The 17,064-nt window shown below is 40.7% G+C and overlaps 2 protein-coding genes across 2 annotated transcripts; both read right to left on the bottom strand.

Annotated features, from left to right (window-relative positions):
* Positions 1-1,247: 1,247 nt before the first annotated feature.
* Positions 1,248-5,367, bottom strand: selenos (selenoprotein S). Its single transcript, XM_030413953.1, has 6 exons — positions 5,085-5,367; positions 3,214-3,336; positions 2,737-2,843; positions 2,553-2,642; positions 2,122-2,194; positions 1,248-1,885 (listed from the first exon to the last, which is right to left on the bottom strand). Exons 1-6 carry the CDS (start codon positions 5,194-5,196, stop codon positions 1,806-1,808), a joined length of 585 nt encoding a protein of 194 aa, XP_030269813.1. The 5' UTR covers positions 5,197-5,367; the 3' UTR covers positions 1,248-1,805.
* A 981-nt stretch (positions 5,368-6,348) lies between these two features.
* snrpa1 (small nuclear ribonucleoprotein polypeptide A') lies at positions 6,349-16,360 on the bottom strand. Its single transcript, XM_030413952.1, has 9 exons — positions 16,172-16,360; positions 12,480-12,627; positions 9,420-9,498; positions 9,102-9,148; positions 8,913-9,015; positions 8,123-8,202; positions 7,551-7,626; positions 7,022-7,115; positions 6,349-6,657 (listed from the first exon to the last, which is right to left on the bottom strand). Exons 1-9 carry the CDS (start codon positions 16,251-16,253, stop codon positions 6,485-6,487), a joined length of 882 nt encoding a protein of 293 aa, XP_030269812.1. The 5' UTR covers positions 16,254-16,360; the 3' UTR covers positions 6,349-6,484.
* Between the last annotated feature and the right edge of the window lie 704 nt (positions 16,361-17,064).

Raw genomic sequence — 17,064 nt, 5'->3', positions numbered from 1 at the left:
CAGTGCATCAGGACAGGTGCTGTGCGGTTGCAGGGTGGCAACAGCGGTTTGAGCCAACCATGTGTTTTTTTCCTTTAAGTTTAAACACCACCAGCCGAACTACTCCACCAGAGAGAAGAAGACACTAGCCATGCTCCTTGCCCCTCAGCACTTAAGCAGTCTATGTCGGCTCCAGCCAATCCCCTGTGATTGTTTATGCCAGCCTTTTTTTTTTTTTGAAAAATTATTTATTTGACTTGTAAATAAATATGGTTTTTGTAACAATGCCTACATTCAGCTTCTCTGTTCTTCTTTTACTCCTGGTATAGTAACTGTGCTACTTCACTCATCCTTTGGCTTTAAAGGGATGAGCACCAACCCCTTAAAAACCTTGATCTGGCTAACCAGTGCATTTGCTCTGAAAGCAGGTGAAAGAAAGAAGCAACTCGTTACTATTTTTCTTTTATGAACACAGTAACATTTACAGTGATGACCTAACACATATGTATGTGGCTATGGAAGCTTAATAACTGTAATATGACAATGGTGGAAGACAGTAAACCATGTTTTAGTGTCATGCCACCATTGTGGGGCAGCTTCTTTCCTCAGGCTGACCCTCCTCTATTCATCCTCAGCACTACACTATGATTTCATTTTTTTTATTTTATAGTTAGAATGACCATAATGATACAAACGTAGCCAATCTTCTTGCTGATAGTCTTGTTTGCTTATCTATATCATACAGAGGCATCAGTGTTACATAGAGACTTTCAAAGCCAATTAAAGTTCAGTGTAGTATGTTTAAGTATTACATGTACAAGTACTCTGTTGTAGCCAATTTTGTGTGAATATGTTATGATGTCTCAGCCAGCTCTCTTACACGACAAGGCCTGGTCTCAGGTCTGCTGTGAAAAAGTGGTCTTCATTAGATTTTCTTACTACTTCTGACCACTCTTCAAGACACGAAGGCCCTTATCATTTCAGTCCACACTGTACTGTAGTGGTGCCAAGTCAAAAACATATTGGCAGTAATTAAAATTTAGCCTGGAATACTGACCACTTGTAATGCTATGTAGCAAGTGCGGGTCCCTGTTTTGTGTGTTTCTCTGCCTCCTGTCAGGGGTTTCATAATATTCCACTGATCCGCAGTTGACATTGACATTGCTAATGTTCAAAACGCTCCAATAATGGCAGGGAAGAAGAAGAAGAAGACTGATAGCTAGTAAACATTGATTAAAACAATGCTAGTTACAGACTGGACAAATACATCTGGTGATCATGTCTTTATTGCAAAAAAATGTGTGGAACAGAACAAACATACATTTTGATTGGTTAAAAAGTTTGTAACCATTTAACCAGAATGTATGATTTATTGTGATACCAGCTATAGCTGCTGTTATCATAACAACTCTAAAGCTATGGGTGGTACACACTGACAAACACAAAATAATATATCAGAAAAAAAACAAAACACACTGACTGTGAAATATCAGCCAAACCTGCTGGTTACACACCATTTACAGAAGTGGCTTCATTACAAGCTTTCAATGCCAAAATATATAAACCCCTAAACAGCATGACTTACATTAGCCATATAATCTGTGGTTTAACAAAGCAGCAGCCGAGAAAGATTAGAATCAAACAGAAAATCAGGTATATGCTATAAATGATGCTAACTGATTGACATCAAATATGGAGCAAGTTAAACATAATCGTAATAAAGTGTGGCGTTGATGACATTGTAAGCTTGGTTCCGTCAGTCAGTGAGCATCTCAGAATGTCAGAGGTCAAAGGTCATAAACCAATGTCACTGACTTTCTTTAACCTCATCCACCAGATGACGGCCCTCTCCTGCCTGGTCTCCAGGAGCAGGTTCCTCCTCCCTGTCCGTTCAGGGGATTGTAGTCTGAAACACACAAAGAACAGAATGCAGCAAGTTGACTGTGGGCAAGTCCATGTAATGGGTTTAAGCCCAATCACTCATTCACTGATAAAAATGAATGTGCATAGAGATGCATACTTCTGCTTCCATTTTTCTATTAAATATCAGTGCAAGATTGTGTCAGAGTAGGGAGAAATGATATGCACTAACTGTGAAAAACTAACTGGGCTGGCTGTGTTTCAGCTGTGTACTGTACATACCTGAACCGCGAAGTGACTTCTTGTCTGTCTTTGATTTGAGCACAGTTTGAGATGAGCTGGCTTCCTCAGTTGCCTGCAGTGATACACACTGGTTAACAGCCCATACAACCTTTGATACAATTTCTATATCATACTTAAGTGGAGGGGTACAAAGCAAGGTGATGTAACTGCAGAATATAGTAGTGAACAAGTCAAACTGCTCTGATGCAGTATCTGCAAAGTAACTAAGTAAGAAGTAGAATATTTGCCTCCAAAATGTAATGGAGTATATAAAGTATGAGATGATGGGAATACTACTTTAGCACAGAATTTTTGCAAAATGTATGACGTTCCATTACTGTATTTTAAAATGTGTTCATAATAATGAAAAAAAAAAGCCTTAAAGTAAAGGTTAAAGTAAAAAAGACAAACTTATACATGATTAAACTCACTCGAGAAGCTTTTGCAGCTCCCTTGTAACTCTTTCCCAGTTGCATACTCTCCCATATCTCTATTTTCTGCCTCCTCTTCTCTTCTTCTTGCTGTTCACAAAATAAACATCCACATTTAGTTCAGGTTTGACATCATGGTGACTCAATCTTATATATGTCAACCATTTATATTTCACTACTGCACCTCTCTCTGATGCTCTCTGAAGATGGCTGCTTTGGCATCAAGCTCCTCTTGCATCCTTTTCCGAGCTGCTTCCATGGCCAGTTGTTTTCTCGCCACGAGCACAGCATCTTTCGGAGAAAATCATGAGCGTATCACAAAAGATGCCACTACTGTCTAGTTTGAGCTTATCCAAAGTGGTGACAGACACAATTAATTTAATCGACTAAATAATTCAACAGTTTATAGTTTTTCTCTTCTCTGTCATATAAGGGATAATTTACTCACAACAGTACATGCATTTCTTGTTGCACAGAAGTCAAATATATCAATACAAATATTTCTACTAAGACATACACACTTAATATAATAATAATAACAATAATAATAATAATATACATTTTTCCCCAAATCCTTTAAGACCACATCGTGCTTGGACCTCGACATTATGCAAATTTGCACGAGGTATATCAACAGATATTGGTAAGCACTGATGCTGACCTTGTTCTGTTTGTGGGGGTGGGCTCTGGCTGGACCTCTTCTTGCTGAGGTACTGGATGAGGAGGTAGACCAACACCGTCAAAACCAGCATGTACCACCCATACTGGGAAAGAATCTCTCCGACTGAGGGGGAAACGCATGTTTTATACACATTATTATTTGACATATTCATGTGCACATTTTACAGGAATCAGAGTTATGAAAAATGGTTTTGTATGTTTGTGGAACTGCTTCAGCTCAGTTGTAGCTATAACTCAAATGAGGGGTGAAACTCCAAACTCGCAGACATACAGTGGAAGCCATTTTAGAGCAGAAATGTTTCTTTTTGGCTGTAAATGGCACTGGATAAGAAGGTAGGGTCCATTGTGGACATTTGAAATAGTCATGGTCCACCAATATAAGCTGACTGAGCAAGAGCACCACATGGCTTTGGCCCGTATCCAGAAAGGGAGTAGGGAAATTATAGTGCCAATGAAGTCCAATGCCGCGTTTACATTACATCCGCAGGCCTGGCTCTATTCGGTTTAACTCGGCATGGCAGCCTGGCACGGCAGGGATTTGCATTACCACAACAACTGGGCTACCTGCTTGAAGGTGTGTCTTAAACCAATGGCGTGCTTGTCCCGATCCACTAATTCAGTTACAAACATGTTTCATTTCAGATAAATTCTTCACAATTAAAGCCCCCAGTTATGTAGTCATTTAAAAGTGTGACCAGAATGTGAGGACCTATATCTTACACCACTGGAGACATTTGAGGAACCAATATGTCTGATCAGACCATCTTGAACAGGTTTCACCGCTATGGGTTAAACGTCAGACGACTGTTGAGCGTGACACCCTTAAATGCCGTTGAGCGCATCTGTAGTGGGAAAAGGAGACATATAACTCACCATTCCCTCCCCTAAGTAGATCTGATCATAACACTGTTCATCCCCTGCCTGTGTACAAACCCCTTGTACACAGTTTCGACTAAAGCCTGTGGGAAGTACATTAACAATCTTACACACTGTATAATGGACGAATTTAACTTCTGTGTGGAGAACACTGTACCCACCAGGACTGTACGGTGTTTTCCCCAGAACAAACCCTGGATACATCCTGATATAAAGGCTCTCATCAACTACAAAAAAGGACATTTAAATCCGGAAATAAGGAAGAGATGAAGGCTGTGTAGAGGGAGCTGAGGAGGAAGATCAGGGATGGGGAAACAGCTACAGAACGAATATGGCAAGTCGGAAAAAACACGACAGCAAGTCGCAAACACAATTGCAAATTCCAAAAAACGACATTAACCAGAACACACAACCGAATTTTGTAAAAAACGGAAAGGGCAGAACTTGTATGTTTTCTGCCTCGCTGTTGTATGTTTTCTGATTTGCTGTAGTGATTTGCACCCGTCGGCCACCGTAGTTTACAGAGCATACCGGAAACATGAATTACCTTCTATTCTAACAACATAGCGGTATATTACTGGCTACCGCGGTGTATTAATGGAAAAGGAAATGAATAAACTACAAGCACATGTTGTTATGCGTAGATTTCACATTTAATTCAGATCAAAACAATTTTTCGGTTTGTTAAGCTTCAAATCATGCTAACCTTAACGTCTTCAAATCATCCAAACACAGCAAACTAACGTTACGATAGATTGGACCAACGTACGTAGCTGTTAGCTAAACAAGCTAACATGATTATCAAATAGCAACCGAGTGAAACGTTTTGACAAAAAAAAAAGAAGAAAAAAAACAGCGCTTACTACTAGCATAACTTACTAACATGTATCGTTACTTAAAATGCTCTTGTTTCGTTTGTCAAAACAGATGTACTCAAACATTAAATAAGTCAGTCTTGTTATCATGTGAAGTTACCGATTGTGCCCACGGAACTTAGATCCTGGTTCTTGACGGGCCCCTTCTCCACCTGATAAGGCATGTCATCGTCATTGACGTCCGTAATTTCAACATCATCCATTTCAGCCATAACACACCGAATATTTAGGGTACTTAAGCCTATCCCTCGTGCTGAGTATTAAACGTTACCGGCTCTAAAATTACCCGTCGTGACGAGCACTTCTGTCAACCATCTTTGTCAAAATTGGCTAGCTAGCTAAAACGCAGAGTTGCGTTTACGATGACGTGTCGGCTCGTGTTGCGTTTTTGATCGTGGGAAACCACAGAACTATTTAAAATGACATAACATAAGATTATAAGTCCATAATATATTGTACAGATAACTGTATAATAATAACTAGTACATCATGAAAAATACAATATATTTCATTCTATATGATATAAAATATTTTTTGCTAAAAGTGGGGTGGCGATGACTAACTACCAAACAGGTGGTCATGCAAGGTAACACTGGGAGATTTCAGCCACTATACATAAACAAATACATCTGCATTATAGACACAGTTGTCTTTCTCCATGCAGTCATGTGTTCTTACCCTTAGCTGTAGTGAGAGCAACCCAACCAGTTACACTAACTGTATAAACACACTAGGCCAATAAAGCTTATTCTGAAGAATTACTGAGGTTGTTCAGTAAACTTAAATGTACAAACAATGCAGACTTTTTTAGTAATGGTCTGTCAAATCAATGTGGCAAAATCAAACATGACATACTACATAGTACATACTATATGTACTGCGACAGGACAACCAAGAATTTAAGGGGCCCCAAATTGAATTGCAGTTACAATAATGCCCCTTTATTCATTTATATTGTCCATAAATCTCTAAATATGGATTAAATCAATAAAGTGACACTCAATTGATTTTATACAAGTCATGCTTATTGATATCCAGCTTGTGAAAACCAACCTATATCTTCAGTCAGTCTTAAAATAAGCCTGATGACTGGGTTTTCTCAGCATGGTTGTCAATCGAGGCTGAGACTCCATATGTATAGCAGAAAGCCAGCATTACAAGACAAGTTTTTAACCAGGTAGGATGTGTCAAATATAATGGTATTGACTGCATTTCAAAGTTCTTTGATACCTAACAAATTGAATATGACCATTCCTCTTGATCATCTCTTCTGAGTTCTGCAAATAACTGTGCAATACACAAGGCATTGTGGACTGCACTCAGTTGGTAATGACTGCTTAAAAAAAAATAGTCTCACACAGCAATAAGAAATCAATTTTTATTGTAAGTCATTTTACGTAACAAAAATTGCCCCGATAAATGTATGTCCAAGACAAGAAATCTACAACATGAAAAAGAAAAGAAAACAAAAAAAAAACAGAAAACATGCTTTCAGGGTACTCAGGAGCCATTAACATGTGACTCAACATCCATGTCTGCATCATCCTCCTCTTGATCTCTCTCATTCGTCTCTTCTTCAGCACCTCCATCCATATTTGCCTCCATCTGTGCACCATCTTCCTCTTCTTCTTCTTCCTCCTCCTCCTCCTCCTCCTCCTCGATCCCAGCTGGACCTGATTTTATACATTAATAGATTCATCCATCAGACATTAATACCTTATAAGATAAAAACAAATCGAATTCAGAAGAATTTAACAGGAAAGGGCCGGGGCCATCCTATATTATTCTTAGTCTTTTTCATAGTACTTTCTTACTTCCCCACTTTTCTTTGTTGGTTTGGTCTTTTAAGATAAAAAGATGGCTAAAACAATATGACTACTCACAACTATCAATCAGAAACTACCCCTGTGATTGGTGGCAATCTTGCTGCCTTAGTACGCATCTCGGTTACAACTTCTGAATGAAGCAATAAGTCAAAAGTCCTCCTGGTTTTATACCATTAGTCAAGTCACTGAATAGTATTTGTTCAGCACTGACCTTGTCTGAGATCTCGGCCTGGGATCTGACCAGCCTGCAGCATCCCCTTCAACCTCTCCACCTCTGCCAACGACGAAGCATTAGCGATGGCATTCTGTAACACAAACACATGTAAAACTCATGCAAACCCCAGAATTATGGTCTGACGAATTCTATGCTCAGTAATCACTTTATAATGTTTCAAAGCTACGTTGTGTAAGAGTGAAATATGACTCGTTAATCATACCTTGATCATAAATATTTGACCTCAGTAACAAGCTTTAACCTCACCTCACTTCTAGTGAAGTTAAGCTCAGTAGCCATGGAGTCTGCTTAATAGTAAGACTAAATACAGAGACTAAAATATAATTGAAAACTCAAAAGTAAGTGATCCTTGTGCCAAGATTTATTAATTTATGTGTTGGGTGGATTGTCTGTGTTTAATTTACAGACATAAACCCTTTTAACACTTTGGTTGAGGGACCGACTGAAATTCAGGCCCAGGTCTCAAAACCCAAACAGGCGACCATGTTTTAGTTAACAAGTGAACCTTGATTGCTTCCACATCAGCTTGAGATGGCCCCGTCCTCTTCTTCTCCAGCTGTGCTGCCACGCCGGGAGTGAATCTGAAAGGAAAGCACATCATTCAGACAACATGGACACACACGGGCTTCTCTGACCTCTCAACCAGTGTAGTCACATCAGGTGTAGTATCTTTTCTTGAGTCAAAATAAACTGATACATAGTCCACTGACAGCAGTCCTGAGCAACACTGTGGTGAGTGTCTCTGGCTTCAGGTTTGAATGGCGGACATCAGGCCAATTTTGAGATTAATGACCTCCACTGAGGTAGGCATGTTTCTGCGCATATTTGCTGGGGCAAAGGATTGAGTAACACGTTTTGGTGAAGATTCAAGGGATTTTCTTGCATTGTGAAATACTCAATGACTCCACTTAGCTAAAAGAAGAAAAAAAAAAATCATACATTTTTTTTTTTTTTTTGAACAAATGCACAGTATGACTGGTGGTGACAGGGTTTATTTTTGTCTTCATTTAACCCGGTCCATCAGCCAGGATCAAGTGGTTCTGAGGAGCTGCTGTCAAACAGGGACTTTCATCTTACGTTTTCGTTCGTCTGGCAATATCCTTTGCAAGTTGAGCACCTCGTTTGCCCTTGAACATTTTCTCCGCCTCCTGCCGTTCCTATGGTGATATCACACAGTTAAATTGAAAACGCTCAATAATAACAGACTGAGTCAAGGCCAGGCAGGAAAATGCACAAATCACCAGAACCTTACTTTGCTGGATGTTCAACGGAACATTAACCCCAGGGTGGAAGAGCAGTTCACACATTGTTAATAACCACTGCAATGGCCTTAAACTGACACTTGCATATTTTTATACAAAATAACTATATTTTGAAATTTAGAAATCTCCTTTAAGCGCTTCATAAATGCTAGGACTGGGCAACTATCACAATATTTTTGACCAAATAGCTCTATATTGATATTGTGACATTATTGTAGAGATAATACTGGTGCTTTAACAAAAGTTGGTAAAGTATAACAGTAGAACAGCATAATGATATAACCATATCCAGAATCTAAGACCACATATGAAGTCTTGGTCAAAAGTCTACGTTCACATTTACTCACTACTTTTTGGGACAAAGTGGTATGTGTTCCACTCATTCTATCACAGAAAAATGAGATGTAGAAATCAGTGGAACTCAAGACTGCCATGATACATGTTCTGTGCAAGTGTATGTAAACTCTTCACCACGACTGTAGTCTCATATCACGATAATTATGTCATATAAATAAATTGCCCAGCCCTTCTATACGGTTTCACTGGAGGCTGGTAACTCACATTACTTCATTTTTAAATTGGCACAATAAGCTCCTTGCACTTACCTTGAGCTTAACTTTCTGGAAGTCAAGCACACGGATCTGTGGGATTTTGTTGATGACATAGAGTCTGTAATGCTTCTTGTTTGTCACTGGATTCCTTAATAAGCTGAAAATTCAGTGATTCAAGACATGATGATCAGAATTCAGCAGAGCACCAGACATTTTAATAACTGAGTTAATGATGATTCATACCTGAGAAGGGACAATGTCTTAACTGTGGCCAGCGGGTCCAAGTCACCCTACAAAAAAAGGACACAAGTATTCAAAACTCAAATTATCACTGCTACTGTACTGCTGAAACTATACCAGCACCTAAGTGCTGCCTCTTCCCACAGGCAGACAGCTGGCAATCATCTACTGCAGGTGATACATTGACATGGGATAAGTACCTCATAGAATCCCACGTCAAAAGTAATTAAACTAACAAAACTATTCCTTTAACGTCAAGACATAAAAATGTGTACGATTCTGACTGTTGTATTAGACTGACTGCTGCCGAAATGCACTCACCAGCTCCTGAATGTTGTTGCTCGTCAGAACCAGTTCTGTCAAACCTGGCAGAGACTGCTCCAGATTCTCACCTATACGACTGGAAACACATATCAGAGGGTTACAAACATGCAGCAATGTCCTGGCTGGCCAGTACACTGTGAGCCATTTAAACAAAAGGCAGCTCTTCATTGGGACATTTGTCAACTCTTTTTTTCCTGGAACAAAGAACAAAACTATATTTCCAGTGCTTGAGACTATGAAGTAGCCCCACCAACTGTACACATGACATATAAAGATTGGATTTGCAATAACTCTTGTATCTAACAAGTTAAATGGATGTGCAAATGATAACAACCAACACTTCCTGAGTCTGATTCAGTGATGTGTTGATGAGCGATGAGAACAAACACAACATTGTGTTAAAAAAGAGGCTGTATTGCTAAATGAACTGGTGAGATGACATAATACAATTCTGAAAGCCTATCTTAAATCTCAGACACAACATAGCACCGTCTGTTTATAATAGTTTGACACAACCCTGGGAAGTCAAGAAATGACAGTCATTATCAGCAGAAAGCTTTAAAACACCAATTACATTAAAGTCCGTGTAAAGCGGCAAAAAAATTGTGTTATGAGTTTGTCACACCAAAGAAACATGCATCATTGACCACTGAGCCAAATTTGAAAGATTAAAAAAAATTGTTAAGTATATAAAATTAGGTCTCAAAATCATGGAAAAACAAGCACTTCTTTCTGCTGTGAAACGCTGGGGGCGTGTCAGTTAGAGGCGCTGGAACCACGCCCCTGCGGCGGGGGCTACACGTCATGTTAATGACGTCGGTGTCTCCCCAGGTGTTCCCCAGGTGTTCCTTGTCTATCTGAACCCGCGGACAGTTTATAATCATATAGATGCTGTTATAACGTGTAGTGATTGAGATCCTGACCCACTAAACATCCTGGAAAGTGACGGAGTGAAGTTTTTCGCGCTAAATTACATATCTATACATAATCACCATCAGTAAACAGGACGCTGTCTGACTCTGTCACTCGCGGGGACGGAGGCTGTTTTCTGGGGGACAGTTTCCTGTAGTCTCGGTCAGGAGGGCTGGCGGTCGCGGTGATTTATTTTCGTCAAACACTCGGTAAGTTAATGTCTTGTGACAAGCGTGACAGACGCCGTTTTGTGAGCAGAAATGTGAGGAAGAATCGGGAGGACAGGCGGAGGACGGACAGGAGGACAGACGCTTCTCCACATACAGCTGTGGTATTTGTTTTCCTCATATGAGTTGCTAAAGACAGTTACAGTTACTACATTACTTTTGTTCGGTCATGTAACGTTGCTTTGTGGGACATTTCTCTGTATTTAGTTGAGTGAAGGACCTAAGCAGTTATCAGACTGTCAGACCGACACGCCCTCGCTCCGCGCCTCCGGATTATCCGTTCACACTGGGACGGCTCACCAATAATGCTGCCCTGATACTACCGCCACATACCGCCGGTGGGACCCACCGTCAGCGGGACGGAGTGGGTCGGCTGCAGCTGCGGTGGTGGCGGTGGCGGCCACATTATGCCGGTGGGACCCGCCGTCAGCGGGACGGAGAGTGTCAGCGGCGGTCAGCAGCGGCCACATCTCCTCGTCGGCGGGAGGAGAGGATGCAAGCCGGGGACGGAGTTGACCAGCATCAACGGACTCCCCCGTTTCCTTACGTTGTCATCCGAAGGAAACTTAAATAAGATAACAGCGCCGTCACCCTGCACACTGTGGCATCCAGAAAAGATGCAGAGGATGTGGAGGAGACATGACTGGTTAGCTGACTGGTTGACTGGTTAGCTAGCTGCAAACTATTGTAAGCAATGCTATCCGAGACTGGAGAGCGAGTGGGAGAACCGCTGAAGCCGACACGCTGAATGTATTTATAGCACTTCCGCAGCAGGGCCGGGTTTATGCAAATCATATGGCCGCGTTACGTAACGCGGCCATGATTTGCATGATTTCTGACCCGCCCATTAAATCCTGAACACAGAAATGTTGAAAAACAGTTTGTGAGCCTAGCTCCAAAATTAAATTCTACATGGCCGAATGGCTTTTACATGTTTTAAGTAAACACATTTATGACTTGTTTGATGTGTTTAGAAGAAAATGGCTGATTTTGGTTTACATGGACTTTAAGAATCAAGTCAGAGCTGTAATTAAGCAGGCTAGTTGGTCTGAAGGTGCTCAAAGTCTGACTACTAAACACATCCATCCTTCACTCATTAAATAAAAGAGAAATGTCCCACACTTCAACCCACAAAGCAACGTTACTGGAGAAAACAACAATAATAATGTGGTAGCAGGCTGTGTCTTCAGCATCTTATGAGGGAAAAAAAACATGTTTCAATACGTGGAAAAGTGATGCCATCCTGTCCAACCAACTCTTCGTCACACTTCTGGGTGAGGGTTCACTTTGTCGCCTTCCACTATTGTGTTGTTGTCTCTAGCATCTTGTACAGACAACAAGTCAGCCCTCCCAACCGAGACTTCAGTGAAAGTTCTCCCAGAAAACAGCATCCCTCCCCACAAGTGAAAGTCAGACTGGGTCCACTGTTTACTGATGGTAATTATACAATTATGTAATTTAGAGCAAAAAAAAAATAAATTCTTAATTTTCTAAGATGTGTTGTGGGTCAGGATCTCAATCACAACATATTATAACCACACCCATATGATCATAAACAGTTGGCAGAAACATGTTTAGATTACTGGAGGAAATACGTTGAAAAAACACAAAAAACATTGATATCAAAGTCATTATGTGTCCGGTCCCGCCTCTCTTGGTTCCGCAGTGCTTTGGTTCAGTGTGAACAAACATAGGCAAAGAAAAGAGGAGAGCCTCGGCTGCAGTGATAATGTGGACTCTCTGCGTGATAAGGACTTAAGGCACCGTCATCTCCTTCATGCTGTAACCTACCTAACTGAGCACTGAATTGCTCCGGCTTAACTTCAGTTAACATTATGACGTGACTTATCTTAGACTGAAATATCATATTCTATTCTTTACATTCAGGACATTGGAGGGTGTTGCAGATACAACTTACCAAATCCTGTTGTTATTCATTAGCAATGTCTTCAGTCTCCTGAGCAGAGGGAAGCCGTCCAGTTTTCTGACTTCATTATCAGAGAAGTCAATAGTGTCAAACTGGTCGAGAGTTGCTCCAAGATTTTCAAGCACTGGGATTTTATAACCTGTGAGATGAAAAAAACAAATACTGAGAACCATTTCATGCTCTTTAAAAAATTATTGCTTATTGTCTCCAGAGATCGATATGACATCAAGTAATGATGTAGTATTAATTTGAGGTTTAAAAAAGGTCACTTGGCACAGTGAAGGGTACAGCTGTGAGACAAAAAAAGTTTTGTTACTACTTTGCATTTTCAACAGTTATGGACAGTGCACTGAATTTAGGGTTTGTTTTTTATTGCAAATGACAAATTCAAAATCACGTAGAAATTATAGGTTTAGTATGGCTTAGCGATGTCCATAAAGTGAACATGCTTGACGTGACGACATCACTTTTGGGCTCGCTTTGGCAGCTGCTTGAAATAATACTTATGACTAGGGCTGGGCGATATGGCCTTTTACTAATATCCCGATATGTTTAGGCCATGTCACGATACACGATATATATATCTCGATATTTTCCCTTAGCCTTGAATTAACACTTTGATGCATACAATCATGCCAGTATGATGATTCTACGTGTCTACATTAAATCATTGTTTATACCGCATTAATATATGCTGATTTTAAACATTCATGCCAAAAGGGTAAAATCACAACTAAACAAATTTATCAAAACTGTATTTATTAAACAGTTATTAAGCAGTGGCAAAAACATGTCATTTCAAAACAAATAAAGTGCCTTTTATGCATGATGCAACTAATATGATGTATCAAAATAACGCTAAATTAAAGTGCACATTTTGTGCATAATGTCAGTACAATATTTAAACAAATAAATAAAATAAAGTGCCTTTTTGTGCATGATGTCACTAATAGCATTTCAAAAAACAGTAAAATAAAAATTTGCTGCATAATAGGAAATGAAATGGTGAAAATGAAAAGTTCACAGCTTTAGTTTTGGTTTCTTCTGTATGAAATGTATGGCATAAATATAAATAAATATCTGCGACTAGGTAGATTACATCTTGGGTCAAGTGTGTTGATATGCTTTCTGAATCCGGGCTTTTCAACCACACTCACTGGGGCCATGGCTTTCGCTATGTGGTAGGTTACTGTGGACGTTATCCCCTTTTGTTTTTGACCATTTTTGTCGTATGGTGTTGTTCTGGAAAAGAAGACACCAGACTCAACTGCGTCAGTGCTGGTTGCTTCGGCACTTTCTTTGATATGGCACTTGTGCGAAGTTTCAAGCACTCTTTGTTTTCTAGCGGGTGGGTTCTCAAATGGTGTTATAAAATTGTTGTACTACCAGCTTTTGTGGCGATGCTTTTGCAGAACACTTTACATATTAAGTTTATTTGTTCAACATCCTCCCTCTTGTATCCAAACCACAACCAGATGATGGATCCTGCGTTGTTTTTCTTGGGAATTAATTCTCCCTCCATTTTTCATAGCGCCTGCTGCTGCCGCTACCTGAGATCTCTGCTGCTACATGCTGCCGGGCGTATGACGTTGCACGCACGACAGAATGTGATGTACGTAACTAGGTGCACTTGTTTTATCTCTCTGTGCGGGGAGATGAGAAAGAGTGAGAAAAACCTGTAGTTCAATGCCCACGATTAAAAGCAACTGCGTGACAATTGAATGTATACTCAGATATTCACGATATAGTCATTTTCTACATCCCACAGAGAACAAGTCGCGATACATCCGAGTATATTCGATATATCTCCCAGCCCTACTAATGACTAACCATTATGATGACTGAGGATGACGGTTCTCAGTCATCGAGGACATGGTAATTCTAAGTGCTGTATCGCAGGCGCGTGGATGCGTTTCAGTTTCTTCAAGATATTTCACCGCTCACCCCAGAGGCTTCTTCAGTTCCAACTAACTTGAGAGTTGCAGGAATTTAAACTCTCTATGGGATTGTCCTTAGAGAGCTGTGAGCTAAGTTTCAGAGTTGTTGGGCTACTTGTGGTTCGTTGACCCAACCGGCCTTCATGTGGATTGCTAGGGCTAGGTGAGCCCTGGTGTGAGTGCTTGTCAAGCTGTCTGGGGAGGGAACTCAGAACTGGATTGTTGGTGGATGTTAAGCTATTAGTTTGTCCTTCTGTGTTGTGCCATTCATTTATGGTTAGGACGTTTTTTCGGGTTCTGATGACCTCCCAGCATGTGCTCCAGTGGGCGATGAGAAACAGCAAATACTGATCTCTGTGTGTCGGTTTTCTGTACACATCAATGTTGAGGAAAGGCAGACCGTCTTCTCTGTTGTCTTCCAGCGTGAACTTGATGTTACTGTCCACAGCAATTATATGTCCTGGGAAGGCTTCCTATTGCCTTGTTCTGATTTTGACCCAGGTGTCATCCACATACCTGAACCAGTGGCTAGGAGCAGTTCCTGTGAAGGTAATCAAATCACTGCTCTCAAGTTCTTGCATGTAGAGGTTGGCCATTATCGGGAACACCAGGACCCCATGGCACAGCCGTGCTTCTGTCTATAGAAACCTTCCATGTACTGACCTCTAGCTTCACATTTGTGCCTAACTTGACAGAGGTCAAGTAAGGCACAAATGTTGTCTGGGGTGAAATTGGTTCACACATGTCCTTAACAACTCTGTAAGGACACTCCTACATACCCCTTTCCCCACTGGTCACTGGTACTTAAACCCGCTAAGATCCACCTTTTGTATGCAATGGGAAGGTGTTCACCCAGGTCAATTGACTCCAAAGCAGACAGGGGTTTTATCACTTCGGCCCATCTCAGCTTTGATCTAAACGCAAGACCTGGGCTAACAAATTAAAGTCTAATTTTCCCGCTGCGCTAAGTGATGACATGTTATCATCATGCTGTGGTGGCATGTAAATAAGGAAGGTAAGAAAGACTCTAGTAAAATGTACAAACTGGTGATCAGCGTGAAATCGTCTCAAACATTTAAAGAGGACTAAGCTGTTTGTCCGCATAGAAAAAGTCCCACATCTTTTACTTCAACTCAAAAAAATGCAAGTAAAATACACAAGTGTTGTGTTTATATTTTTGTTGTTTTAAATTCCCCCAAAACTGTGCCCAGGTCACTTTTGTTTAGGGCTCAACCCCATGTCTTAAGTATCTAGGCACGCCCCTGCCCATGACGCCTTCCACAACAACCTGAAAGGGTCTTGTAAGTTTTCCCCATATGTACTCAAAAAGAAAATATTTCCGCCTATTCAACTTAAATTCGTAAAGATGAACCGATTTCTTTACCTTCTCTCGCACTTTCTTGGCAAGTTGCTCTGAGAAGCGTCACACTCAATATGGGTGATCTGCAGTGGCACATAACATACGTCTGGACACTAGTGTGTTTGAATGGCTAACACCATGTCTCGGGATGCTACCGATACTGAATACTGCTTTAGTTTGCTTTAAAACGTTACGTCGTAGCTCACCGCTCGCTGCAGACTGAAACAGTAATAACTAACACAAATGGCATTTTGCAGATTATACAACGTAGTATAATCACGAACTTGTCACGTCTTTCAGTGGAGCTTCAGGCCTGCGCGAAGCCGGGCCGAGCTAATGTACCATATTCAAATAACCTATTCAGCTGTAAGAGAAAAGTCACTCACCTCGTAAATCCAACTCTCTGTCTCTCACAGGGTTGGTATACTGAGCAGCCTGCTCAATTAGCTCTGCAGATAATTTCACCATTTCGAGGCCGAGAACAGACTTTACAAAGTATGAATGTTTCAGCGGGAGAGCGTCCCGCAACGTGCAATGCCTAACCGGAACAAAGGCTTCCGCTTCCTCTTCTTCTTTGGGTTTTAATGGCGGTCGACAATCGGCTTTAAAGCGCATTACCGCCCCTTCCTGGACTACAGTCTGGATCAGAGTGGTTATTACATTGCTACATAAAATTCTCCCAGCAATTCCTGTTTTTTTCCAAAACCTAAAAATTACCCTGAAACCTACACCACTTGAGCATATTTTTCCTAATACCTAGAATTATTTGATTCCTTTGGAGTGTAGCTATAAGACTGCCTTATTCAACTAAACTTAAGGCAAATCAAAAATACATGTTCCGCTTCTGTCCACGTTGTTCACATCTCCTTGTACCATACTTCATAAACTTGAATGTAATCTTCAGACCTGTGTGACCAAACCTCATCTTTGATATAATGTCCTCCTCCCTTTATTGTTTCTGTTGATTTTCCTAATTTCTCCTACTTTGCCCTTAATCCCTCTATCCCACTCCTTCTGCCATTTCCTTTTAATTTCTGATTTGAAAATACCCTCATATCATAGCTTTACTATACTTTACAGCCATACATATTTATGTCTTCCTTGGTACTCATTTTGGAAATTTGCCTGCCAGCTCATTTCCATCCACACCTACATGTGCAGGAATCCACAACAGAACAATGGCCAAAGGAAAAAAAAAACCCTTTATTTTGTCCTAGCACACACCAGCACTTGGAGGCTGATAGAAATGTGCTGGGCAAGCAGGGCAGCAATTCTGAGG

Source organism: Sparus aurata, chromosome 4 (genome assembly GCF_900880675.1).
Source record: "Sparus aurata chromosome 4, fSpaAur1.1, whole genome shotgun sequence".
Taxonomy (NCBI): Eukaryota; Metazoa; Chordata; class Actinopteri; order Spariformes; family Sparidae; genus Sparus; species Sparus aurata.
This window is presented reverse-complemented; position numbering and strand designations above follow the sequence as displayed.